The sequence below is a fragment of the Chelmon rostratus genome, chromosome 6 (genome assembly GCF_017976325.1).
Source record: "Chelmon rostratus isolate fCheRos1 chromosome 6, fCheRos1.pri, whole genome shotgun sequence".
Lineage (NCBI taxonomy): Eukaryota > Metazoa > Chordata > Actinopteri > Chaetodontiformes > Chaetodontidae > Chelmon > Chelmon rostratus.
This window is the reverse complement of record NC_055663.1, coordinates 8,620,723-8,633,687: the sequence shown is the minus strand read 5'-3', so window position 1 is coordinate 8,633,687 and position 12,965 is coordinate 8,620,723. Positions and strand designations below refer to the sequence as shown.

The 12,965-nt window shown below is 41.4% G+C and overlaps 1 protein-coding gene across 4 annotated transcripts in view; it reads right to left on the bottom strand.

The window, feature by feature from the left end:
* far1 (fatty acyl CoA reductase 1) overlaps nucleotides 1-12,965 on the bottom strand; it is a 29,401-nt gene that overhangs the window by 9,452 nt on the left and 6,984 nt on the right. For 2 of the 4 annotated variants that reach the window (XM_041938606.1, XM_041938608.1), the window contains exons 2-10: nucleotides 10,157-10,270; nucleotides 9,502-9,618; nucleotides 7,884-8,059; nucleotides 6,264-6,443; nucleotides 4,595-4,772; nucleotides 3,285-3,329; nucleotides 2,549-2,676; nucleotides 2,349-2,416; nucleotides 457-628 (exon numbers count right to left, since the gene is read on the bottom strand). In XM_041938606.1, the coding sequence (XP_041794540.1) occupies nucleotides 457-628; nucleotides 2,349-2,416; nucleotides 2,549-2,676; nucleotides 3,285-3,329; nucleotides 4,595-4,772; nucleotides 6,264-6,443; nucleotides 7,884-8,059; nucleotides 9,502-9,618; nucleotides 10,157-10,228 (1,136 nt within the window). In that variant the 5' untranslated portion in view covers nucleotides 10,229-10,270. Of the gene's footprint in view, nucleotides 1-456; nucleotides 629-2,348; nucleotides 2,417-2,548; nucleotides 2,677-3,284; nucleotides 3,330-4,594; nucleotides 4,773-6,263; nucleotides 6,444-7,883; nucleotides 8,060-9,501; nucleotides 9,619-10,156; nucleotides 10,271-12,661; nucleotides 12,807-12,965 lie in introns of those variants that run through there. The other 2 variants (XM_041938609.1, XM_041938607.1) reach the window with 2 other exon arrangements.

Below are 12,965 nucleotides of genomic sequence, written 5' to 3'. Positions count from 1 at the left end.
CAATGGATCCAATTCACTTAACACTGTTGTAACAATGCAGCAGCTAGCAGAGGTTTTTCAAAAGGGCCAACACCTGGGTTGGGTTCCCAATGCTATCTTCAGACTTAAGTCCACCTTAGTCCATGTATCAGCTGGACTGAGATGACCTCAATGCTGACATCTTGGGAACCCAACTGAAAATACTAACATTGCAAGTAGCAAGATTCGAAGAGTGCAGAACCCATCGGTAATCCTGTGTATGTGCAGGAGATCAGCTGGGTTATACATTCTTCAACTCCCAGCAAAACTGCACAAAAGCATAATGTAACACATTAGCATCGCAACTACAATGTTAGGCTACAGTACTCAAAGAAAAGTGACAGGACTAAAGCAGCAGAGATGTGTGCGCGTGTGTGAGAGTTTTGGCGTTAAAACAGCAGAGGAGCGGCACGTCCGAGTCGGCGATGATGAGGTTACCTGGGCTCTCGTCCAATCAGCCTGAGGTACAGATCATAGAGGAAGGCCGGAGCCTTGTGGCTCACAGCGATCCAGTACTGATTGATTAGGTGATTGGATGTGAGATTAACATTGGGCCGACGAAAGGCCTGCTCAAGGGGGTTCCTCTTGAATGTGGATATTACATGGTACTCTAAGAAACAGAAGGTTGTTCAACACAAGTCATCAATCAGCAATTAAATGTGCTTTTTTGATTCTTCAAGCCTGACTGAAAGCTTTGGTCCCACTGGCAAAATAAATCCTAAAAACAAATGCCAGCATATTTCCGCTGAGTGCTCAAACATATCAAAAGACAAGACTATCAATGTGTAGCTCACAAGATAAACGCAACAAACAACTTTGAGTATCTTGTCAAATCCAATACAAACCTATCACAAAACTGCGGCTTAAATGTCTATCGAGTTCATTGAGTGGCTCTGTTGTTTCCACAAAACACTTGAGCTTCACAAAGGCAGCCATCATTTGGAAAAACAATTTCAACAATGTGGTCTATCAATGGCTGTTCTGGAGCTTTTGATCATGTCACATAATCTTCCTCAGCTGATGGCGTTGGCACAGTTGTCATGGAATTGTAGATTCTCAAGTTTCCGTTTTTGTGATATTTTGTCAACTACTGTTGCCATGGTCAAGAATGACCTTTGAACCTCTGCTTTTGAGCCAGCAAGGAGGAAAACCTCTTTGAACGATTACTCCACCCATTTAGCATAACCCTACTACAAAATTCACTCATGTTAGACCGTGTAACTAGACCACAAAGAACTTGGCTGGAGATTTGGGTGTGTTATGATAATGTAGCCTAGAGCCACAAGTCTCAAGCAGAGGTAAGCAGCAGCCTACAGAGGACTGGTTTTTCAAGTTTTCACATTTGCTGTCGTCGCTGACGTCGACTCCAGAGACATCACTTGAAGCATTTATCCGACTTCACACAGCTCCCTCGGGAACCACAGGGGGCTTTTTTAAAACTTTCTTTATATATGCGATAGTACTCGTAGACCCGTAAACATGAAAACTTGGCAAACCCCTTCTGCTGAAGAAGATCATGTGATATAACCAAAGAAATGGCTTCGGATATAAACCTTGTGATGAGACCGTTCTGTCAACTACAGTGTCCAAAGTCAAGAATACACTTTTAGCTTCTATAGTACATATTTACAGGCTACTTTATTGGATGGTATTAGACTGTAAGATGTTCCTGTTATTCAGTGCATAATGAAACAGAGCTGCACAACTCAGGTTTTGAGGATGGCAGAGGAAAACAGCATCAGCACAACCTTAAATTGATCTGTTTAGATAGTACTGATTCACTGTTTAAACAAAATGTGTTAACATGCTAAATCCAACATCAAGTCTCCAACTTTCAGTCTTCCTGTGATCATTTTAAAGTTTGGAAACCATGATTGGTTTGGATAAATGATGTTAAGCCTTCCTGTGACTCAATTTCATTTATAGTGTAGAAGTTTTAACTCGATGATTTACGGCTTAACCAGTGCGTCAAAGTTCTACTTTTCGGACAGTATTGCATTCATAAAATCATTGCACAGTAAGAGCCCTTTTCCTATAAACTGTAAATGTTTGAAAAGAAAAACTAGTGTGATTGTTGAATGCCTGTGGGCAATGTCCATAATGACCTCCAAACAATGTGCGACTGTTTAAAAGTGGAATTCACTCCAACAACGCTCCTAAGTGAGCCAGGATCCATAAAGAGGCGCTGAACAAAAGCTCTTAGTTTGGGTGTGGTCGGCAGCTGATCAAATTCCAATCAGGGTATGTCAGTAGATGGCATGTTTAAAACATACAAGTTTCCATTGTCAGAGGCCTTTACAGGGGCTATGTGATAAAAAGAGACATCATACCGACTTCCCCCCAGTGAAACGGGTTGATCCCACCGGTCGTGCAGTTGTAAACCAAGATGTTTCTAGGCCTGTAATAAGGAGGGAGTAGTTCAGAGTAAATCCACTCAAGTTTGCTTTAAAAAGTATAATCAACATTTCAGTACAAGTTGAGGATGCTATGTGAGGAATCATATGATCTAGTGTTAATGTGCCTCTCCAACCTGTTGAGCCTCTGAGATCCAGAGTACCAAGCTGCAGCCAGCGTGGCGTTGATGACCACGTCCACAGGCACCAGGTCAGCCACTGCATCATTAGATGCTCTCATTGTACGCAGGATCCCCTTACCAGCCTGGAAAAGGTGAAAGGAAGACAATTACTGCTACTGATCAGGTTTCCTAGCCTTCAGTCTCGGATCCAAAACGGGCCTTTGCAAATTACAACATGACAAGACAATATGTATACTTCAGTAACGAAATAGCTGGTTGTGCAGATTCTTGAGCTCTTGTTAGCCTGCTAGCTCCACAGTTTGGGTTTACAGCCCTTTCTATTCCCCCTGCTTTTTACTACACCACATGAGTACATTTCTGCAGGTGCATTTTGATCTGACAGTGGTGTACAGGTCAAATTATATAAAGCAACAAGTTGTATAATGATGAGATTCAAATCCACAAGGGAAACTTCCATCATTTCCAACAAAAAAGGTTTGCTTTTAACCTGCCCTTGGAGCTCAGAGATGTCAATCTGCCATTCAAAAAACTTCTACTGCAGTAGGTAAAGCATCTCAGGATCTGAGCTTGTAAGACAGTTACATTTGTACATGACCTTCCCTGATGCAGCTTAGTGTCATAAATAGATAAGAGAAAAGGCACTGGTGAAATAAATGAAAACTACAGAGAACAGACAGGCTTCAATAACAGAATGCAGACCATTTTAGCAGTTTTTTCTCTCAGTACTTACTGCAATGAATATTCCACTAGGTCCATTGAAGTTATCAATCCAGCCCTGAAAGAGCAGCCAGAGGAAGGCAGCATAAATATTAGTACTGTAACAATCAGTTGACCAGAAATGCAACACTCCTCCTGCTTTCCACCGTGATTGGCCAGGAACAAAGGTGTGCAGAGCTTCATTACTCCACATTCCTCACATTCCTACTCCCACCACCACTGTGCTCACTGCTCAACTGCTCTGAACGCCTCTGTGCTGGCAGCAGCAGAGTGCTTTCAGAGAAGAGACAGGAGGGGTGCGACTGAAATCTGGACTGCGTCCTGAGGAATGGACCGAACAGATCTGTGCTGATAGAGCGACCTTCTCCACTCTACAGTTTTAAAATCAGTGGCACAGGTGGTGTTCAGCACACACCAGAAAACATGTCCGCTCCTATGCTACCGGTTAAGGGAAATTTTTATTTTCTGTACTCTTTAAAGTGGAGGAAATCACTGTTAATTGATTCTTTGAAACAATCTTCCTGCTTACTATGACAACCAGATTTTGACCCTACACTTTCCTATCAAATGCCATTTCAATTCATATAACATAACATCCTTTAAGGGGCCATATGCTTAGAGGTACCCGGTAATGTCCACCATGAAGGCCAAATCACATACACACTTGCTATCACTGAGTTTCCACATCAGGTTTTCCTTCATCTCTATTTATTATTCCAGGCAAACACTTGGGAACAGTTTTACTTTGCCTGCATAACACTCTGTCAGAATGTGGTCTTGTGAAAGCTGCCTGTTGGGAACCCAAACTCCACTGAAGAGGGTATTTATCCAAGCACATTTGTCCTTGCAGCTCACCCAGTTTAACATGTTTTTAGCTGTAATGACTCTTGAGATTAACATTCTTCAGCACACAGTAATTTAGGCACTCTAGTTTGTCTTTTACTTTGTCAAAAATAACAACAGCATGTTTGATTATTTCTGTTGGAAAGAACACTCTGCATCTACCTACATTTTGTTGACATTCGCTATAATGCATTGATGTGATATCAACCCCTACATGTGCTTTGTTCAGGGACTTCTCAAAAAAACAAGGTAGTCTACTCTTGTTATTTTCCTTTATCGCTGAAGAAAAATAATGTAATTTAATGTTTGTAGCTGTAGTGACTCTTGAGATTAGCCTTCATCATCACTACAACCGCGTCCTCACAAACTAAGACACACTGGTTAATCTGGGGTGCACTGAATTTCTATTCAACAGTAATTCTTTGCTTAATTTAAAGATTGTGAAAACGGAATATGACATTGAAAGGTGGAAACACTCACAGGAAAGGGCTCCTTCCAGCTTGCTCCTACAATGGATGGTCTGATGATGGCTACATTGAGGTCTCCTGCCTCCTGCTGCACCATATACTCAGCCAAGGCTTTGGTGTAGGTGTAGGTGTTGGGACGCTCACCGATCAGCTTAGGAGTCAGAGCAGACACCAGCTCGTCATCCATCCAGCTGGACAAAAAAAAAACAAACAAAATGATGAAGATTAGACTTGTTTTTTTGCATTATTTAACCACCTACAGTACCAGTACAGAACGATGAAAAATTGTCTTCAATCTTGTGAAAGAAACATCAACAAAACTAAGATTCATGGGCCATCTCATGATGTTAAAATTGTGACATGATGACAACCCTAGGGGATTGCCAAAGTGATTAATGTGAGTACCAACTGCCATGCCAATCCATCCAATTGTTGTTGAGACGTTTCATTCAAAACCACAAATCAACTTCATGGTGACACGAGAGAAAAAGTCACAGGATCACCAAACTCATTGCAGTCCTTCATCTGGCAACCATGAATATCTGTACAAAATGTGAAGCAAATCCATCTGGTAGATGTTCAGATTATAAGTAAACTATCATTACAAGTATGTGAACTATATTTCTTGGATATCTGGACCAAAAAGAACTATGGCTACCATATACTGACTTGCAGCCTCTCCAAATGACCTTGCAGAAATACTGTAGAATTCTTTATAAAAAAGCCCAATGCTGCAATGTTTCCTGTGTATCATGAGAAATTATTATAATGCTTTTGAATGAGCTGCCATGTTCCTCCAAACTAAAATGGGAAGCATGGACCAATGAGAGTCAAGCTGGTAGTGTGTTTGTCCATTTCTGTACTAGGAGTTCGTGTTGATGAGAATCACCTACTTAAAGTGACACTACTGTATACTCTCACATTCAAATTATTCTTCAAAATGGAAACATCCAAGATGAGCTTTCAAAGAATTCCCAAACACAAGGAAATGCCAAAGGTTAAATGAACTGAATTATGTCGAGTTGCCAGGGAAAAATATTGTTGTGATTACACATTATTTGTGCAGTTGTAAATGAGCATAAAATCAACCTGAACACAGTCCAATCATAGCAAGACATAAAGAACATCACGTTTCACTCCACGAGGCACTGGTTTCACCCACAACCATGCAACCCTGCATCAACTAGGTCTGTATCTCACTCTAAAACGGTACATTTTGTTTAAATTCCAGTCAAACATAGCATGTGACACATCCATCCATGTTCCCTCAAAAGCTTGATGCTACAATACATACAAACTGTGAGTATCATCCATCTAATCTCTACTCACTCTGCAAGCTTCTAATGCTTTACTAATCTCTCAGCAACTGAGACTGGCAGCATCTACAACATTAGTGCTACTAAGCAGCCATTTACTCTACAGCCATGGCTAAGCTGGCATGCTCAGTGCTTCACTGACATTAATCTTGATAATACCTTCCTACTTGCTTTTTATGCATCTAGCTATCTGAAGTAGAAAAGCCTCCTTTTAAAAACCTCAACTGTAATTCCATACTACTCTCTGCTAATGACAGACTATCCCCACATCCACATACATAAACAAGGCCATCCTAAATCAAACACCACCAACAACAGTTTGACTCTGCAGCAGCTGTTTATTGGAAACTGTCCAGTTAAACTCACTCCAGAGAATCGATGAGTCTACGGTAGTCTACGGGGGGAGGGTAGACGATTTCCTCAATGAGCTCTCGGTCACAGTTGGCGTAAGCTGTGGAGATATGAATGAAGATCTGCAGGTGCTTCATCCTGTGGGCCAGTGCAACCATCTTCTGGGTGGCCAGGACATTCAACTGCATTGCATCTCTGAGAAGGGAAAAAGGAATAGTCAATACCTTTATGGCACCAACCGGATTGCTTCAATACTATCGAGTATCAAAATATGCCTTATCATTTGTTAGCTAATGTGAATACTTAAGATGTAAACCTAATCAGCATCAGTGAGCCAAAAAGCATGCAGCATGCTTGTACCAAGATCTACTAAAGCTGGAGATTGGCTGTCTAGCCTTACACATTGTAGAGGCATGCAAGAAAAACACTATGTTGTTAGGTCCAGAGATAAGAGTTCACGGGTGTTCGCTGTCATATGCTTATCTGCACAGATAACTTAGAGTGAAAACGGTTTCTCCAGCTGCTCCCAGGTCTTTCAACAGCTTCCAAGTAATTGTACTGTGCTGTGTAGTGTACATTTTTTTTGTTTAAATGGATTTTTACAAAACCGCGACTGAAAAAAAGCTACTGTTCAAGAATCGCTATCGAAGTCTGCGTACCTGTACCAGTATTGACTTTTTTTTTAAGCAACCCCCGTCCAAGATAAGCACTGTGCAAGATATTTTGGTTCTTTCACAGTCATTTCTTATTTGCAATGTGGACTAAAGAGTGTTTTTGAGTGAGGTCAAAACTGTGAGATGAAATAATAGATACCAATCTCATTTCTTGATCTTGGATGCTGTAGCCTAGCTTAGCCTACCAGTACCTCTAAAGCTTACAAAGTAACATGTTATATCTCAAATACATGAAGTTGAATTGTGGAACTACTTCATGGCGAAACTACTTCATGGCGAGCAACAGCTAGGGGCAGTGATCGTGCACAGCATCACGAGGTGCTGTCGTCACAGTGAGGTTTGCTAGAGTCGGTACCACGAGGCCAGCGCAAAAAACTGACCGTCTCTGGCAACCCATGCTATCGCCAGACATGCTGCACAGAAGGACTCTGCGAACGCTGCTTGTCTAGAAATAGTTCCAGCATGCAACTCCACTCTAAAACCACAAATTGTCAATTTTATATTTGTTTGTACTGTTTGCACATGGTTAAAAAACAAGATACAGCATGTGAATTAGTGAGCGTGTTTGTAAGCATAATATTACTCTTTGGATGGAGCCGGGATAGCTGCTCATTTTAGCGGTAATAAGTAGAAGAGCAGTGCTTTTGTCAAAACAGTGTCTTTAGTTCAGCAGAAAAAAAGTGTGTGCCAATTTACTGCAGAAAAAGAAATCTTTTGAGAGAGGCAGCTTAGGCGTCAAATATCCCTGTGTACTGCAAACAACAGTGGGCACAATTTGTAGCATCAGCATGCTGCCACTGTACTGGTGTACAAAATCAGGAAGAAACACATTGATACATGGCTGACTTACAAAGCGCCACTAGAGAGAAATAGGCAGGAAAAGAATGTACTGTAGATATTCCCAAGAAATTCATCAAGACATTAAGGCCAAGAAATTGAGCAAAACAAGAAGACAACTCACTTGAGTGGCTCATTAAAGCGGATGGTGGCAGCACAGTGGAAAACGATGTTAATGTTTTCAGCCAGGATGCTCTGATCCTCTTTGCTCAGATCCAGCTCTGGCTGTGTGAGGTCGCTGTTCACTGCTATGATCTTCTCTGCAAAGCCCGGCTGCTCATCTTGCAATCTTTCAAACAACTGGGTGAGGAAATGAAATCAAAATGATGCCTGAGTTATAGTAGATAGTAAACTGTAAGCACAGTTAGAAACTGTAAAGAATAAATCATTGGACTGTTATTCAGTGTGTGCAGTTTAATGTTTCCATCAAAGACAAGCTTCTATTCCCTTGCTTACTGTTGGTGGTGTCAGTGGTGCATGGCAGATGGCAGAGTGCCCTATTTTTCATCCATTCCTCCTGCAACACATCTCAGCTCTCTGTATTCCTCCTTGATGCCTCCTCTTATATACACAAACTGGTGATGTAAGCATCAGCTACCTACAGTTTCTTTAAAGAACCCCTTCCAAAGTTTTTTCTTTCTTGTGGTTATCCATTGACTGTGTTCAACAAATCTGCTGTGTGCTAGATAATGTAAGCCAGCACTAGCCTGCCAAGTTACATGATGACTGATGTCAAATACTGACAGGACATTTTATAAGACTTAAGGATATTGATGAAGCCTAACGTTAGCAGTCAGATAGCTGAGCTGCTGAATTAGATGATGGCTACACTCATTGTGATCATTCTGACAGAAAACCTCTCATGACTCTGGGGTTGTTCATGAAGAAAGTGTGTCATGATAAAGGTTGTCCTCATTACATGGGTACGGTGAGGTCATTCAAGTGCATATGGCACATGGGAGAAGTGTTCCTTCAGGGCTTTCTGCCAGAAAGATGTCAGAGGGTAAGCAGGTATGTCTGAGCCGCAGGTGAGCGGCGGACGGGTGGGTGGAGACAGGTGGGGACCGTTGGCTTATTCATAGATTTTCGTGTGAATAGCGCTAGCATATCACAACAAAATATTGGAATATGAACGAGTTTCGCCGCAGATTATGGGTTTATAGAGGCTACGCACGGATGCCCCGATTACTCGCATTATACGGATATACGCGTCGCTACTCTGGGGCTAATTTCTTCAAAACGACTCCAAATGCCACCAAAGTTGTCGGGGTGTCTAAATGGTCGTATTTAATGCTACAAATAAAGTCCAGGTTGTAAAAAACGAAAGTTATCCTTTAAGTCCAAGTGAACTATGAGCCAAATTTGAGGAAATTCCCTCGAGGCGTTACTGAGATATCGCATTCACTATAATCGCAAACACATCTTTAAGGGCGAATAGCTGGATAGCAGGAAAACATAATGCCTCCAGCCATAGCAAGGCATAAAAATATATACTCATAATATAGTCTGCAACAGGAAATGTGCACTGGGTGAAAATACTGAATTCAAAAGTCCAACAAATTGGAATGACGCACATCTACTTGAGGTGTTAAGTGGTATCTTAACTCTGTGTTGGTAGCAGCTTGTGTGTGTGGTGCAACCTGCCAACTAAGTTGTGGCATAACTGACACAGACATGGCCGGGGCAACAGGACCTCACACCCATCAGATCTTGCCATCCAAATCTTTTAGCCCACTTCTCACCTTGCAGTTGATCATGTCAGCGATGCGGGCCTGAGGGCTTTGACCAGCTTTCGACCTGACCATCACATAGACACATTTGACTCCTGGGCAGGACCGCAGCAGCTTCTCCAGCAGCACCTTCAATAAAGAGCAAGTAAGAGATATAAAAATCATCTTTTTCTCTTTGGACTGTCCAACTGAGACACTGCACATGTCTTGTAACTTCCTTTTGTTGCAGAACCGTAACCTAATGTGTTTTGTCAAGAATGCTTCTTCCTCCATGACATCAGAACAGCCAGACAGAAATAAATGAATACCGGTTTGGTAGAGGAAGGCAGTAAAGGGACGCCCAGGCCAATGCTTTGCCACATTTATCAAATATTCTCAAGAAAAAAAGGATTCATGTTTCGGTTGTCAGACTAAGAATGTTATTACTCATGCCTTCACAGCAGAAACAAACATAAATACAGCATGAAACCCTTGAAACAAAAGGAAAATGTGACTCTAATAATTAAGGCAGCAAGAAGTACAAGTGGGCATTCATTGGCTTGTGTGTCATTTGGGCCTGTTGGAGTGAAAGAGTTCACTTGAAGGATTTCCTCTCTTGCTTGGTAGCTCACATTTTAGGGTTCAGTAATGTCCTGTTGGCTTCTTGCCCATTCAGCTACTACTGTACCTTGCCCATGAAACCTGTTGCACCAGTGATGAGCACATTTTTCCCTGCATAGTATTCTGGGATGGTCACCATGATGTCTGCCGTCCTGTTCAGTGCTCCTCAACACCACTCCACCTGCACAGAAAAGGGGGGGGGGTACAAAAAAGGGGAGGAATATAGTTGAGACCAACTTCAACAAACATTTTGACCATAAGTACTCGTTGACGCCCTTTATTTAATGACACTGCAACAACAATGTAAATACAAAAAATACTGAGAACAAATTGCATTGAAATCTCTGTTAATCGTGTTCCGATGAGTAAAGCGACAAAGCAGTTGGCTTAGTTACATAAGTTACATCACACCAGCCATTTGAAACTATCGTTTTTTTTTTCCTTTTTAATCAACCCAGTATGTGCAAGTACACATTTTTTCATGCTTGGTGCACATGATGGACACAAACAGATACCAAGTCACTGAGTGAATATTTAGGATAACTCAGTCGTAATTTAAGCTTCATTTAAAGTGAACACTCCTCTGCCTTAACAATGTGGTTAAAAATAAATAAAAAAAATAAATATGACCTGTGAAGGAAATATGACTGCGATGCACTTTTTCTAACAAGCTTATTGGCATTCATTTTTATAAGCCATGAAAAAAGTACGGTCAGTCAGTAACACAGTCTTAGCCTAGACGACTAAACACAAAGTTCAAGGTCTGCTTACTCCTCATTGGAATTTTCACAGCCAGGAGAAATAGCCTTCATCAAAATCCATTACAGTGATGTGAACCTGAGAAAATTATGACTGAAACACTGACTTATATTACACTAAAACTGAGCTCCACTCACTAAATAAAGACTAAAACAAGTAAGTACAAGTAAGCTGCTTAAACTAAATTTTAAATTCTTGTTAAAATAAATACTGCATGGGTTAAACCGTAAAGGGAAGTCAACATTGCAGCTTGGAGGGAAGTTAAGTCTTGTGCAGACTACAATTTGAAGAATTGCTCAAAATTGTCAAACATCTTATGTTCAGCAGTTATTTTTACCCACTAGCATTGATCCACTACGCTCCATCAGGGACACAGAGGACATAGTGGCAAGAGGCAAGTATTCAAGCGATTCGTTTTAACAAGGCACTGAAAACACATTTTCTGAATCAGTTCTTTCCACACAATGCGGCCCCACAGTGCCTAAAGATAAGCAGACATTTTAGATTTGCTGATGATGAAATACTGACACCCGTCCTATCCTTTAACATCAAGGCTAAGTACATTGCACTAATGTGTTGACTATGGGCTACTGTATGTGGCCTTATTGATCAAATTATGTTGGTTTTTCAGTCGAATGACACAGTAGAGCTGATAACAGGCCATTCAGGAGATAACTCATCTAATCATTAACTCAGGGAACTTTCTTTTATCACCTACAGCGTGACTGAAATGTATTATCCAAACAATGCGAAAGCCAGATCTGCTATTCAAAGTAATACCACCAGTATGTAATACTGCTGAACCTTTTAACACTGCCATTATAGTGAACTGAAACATGTTACCCCTCACTGAAAGAAACCAAGAACGTCAACCAAATCATTATACAAACTTCCCATGGTAAACTCTCATTCTGGCTTGCAAGAACAAAGTCACGATGTGTTTCACAGGTATGAAACAGAACAGGAATCTCTAACCTGCCTGAGCCAGTGCAGATAGATCCATATAACAGGACAATGTTCTGCAGCTGCTACACTAACACTGATTGTTTGAGATCATAATGATTTGTTCTGTACAGGCAACTCTTGACTCCTTTTTCTGCATGACAGAAAGACAGACAGACTGTTCTTGTGACACAGTTGGTGTCAATAGACTTAATAGATTTCAAAAGACTTGTGTGCAATTCAAATACGTCAGCCCATCTGAAACCAACAGTTTTACCCACCTGGGATTATCTGGGCTACACTGTAAACAGCATCTTAAAAAAGTAGATAAAGATGAAAAAACGTTTGGTATTTATTCTGAAACCACAACAATAATCCAATACAAACTGCGGCAGACTTTACAGCACTAACCGGTGTTAAATGGTGATTGTGTTGTTATACTTGCTTGACTTTGTAGGAGCATTGCTGCTCATGTCGCTACAGTTAAACCGGTTATTCAGCTTTGCATGCAGTCAGATTTGGGAGTATACCACATTACTGCATGAACCGTGTTAACTGGGTTTCTAATCAAAAACTTGAGGTTGGAAGTCAAGTTCACATTTAAACCTTCACGCCTGTGAGTTCTCAGTTCCCATTTCTGACCAGCTTGTCAGCTTCTGTGAAGAGCTCGGCCGACAGGATGCTGAAAGGAAGCCAAGCCCCATTACCACCAGTCTGAATACAAGATGAAAAGTTGAAATACTGACAGTGAATTCCGCCGTCATGCGGAGCTTTTGTCCTACACAGTGTCCAACACCGACAACATCAAGTCTGACTTAAGAGAGGGCATTGACTGAATACACTGCACTAGTACAAAGTACGCTCTGAATACCTGCTCAGACTCTGGCCAATGCTGCAGATGTACAGTTTGCTGCATCACATCCTGTGCCAAGCGGCCAGCTCCAGCTGTATGCCTGTCAGACCCCGACTGTGACTAGAGCCAAGCTGAAACACTGACTCAAGGCAGCGTGTGAATACGCACAGCACTCACACAAAAGAAGAGGAAATAAGACAGAAGGGAAATACATTTTAGTGCCAACATTTAAAAAGTGTCCAGTGAGGGATATTTCTGACACTACGACTACAGAATGAGACTACATCCACATGCTGTCAAAGGAAATGTGTTGAATCCAATA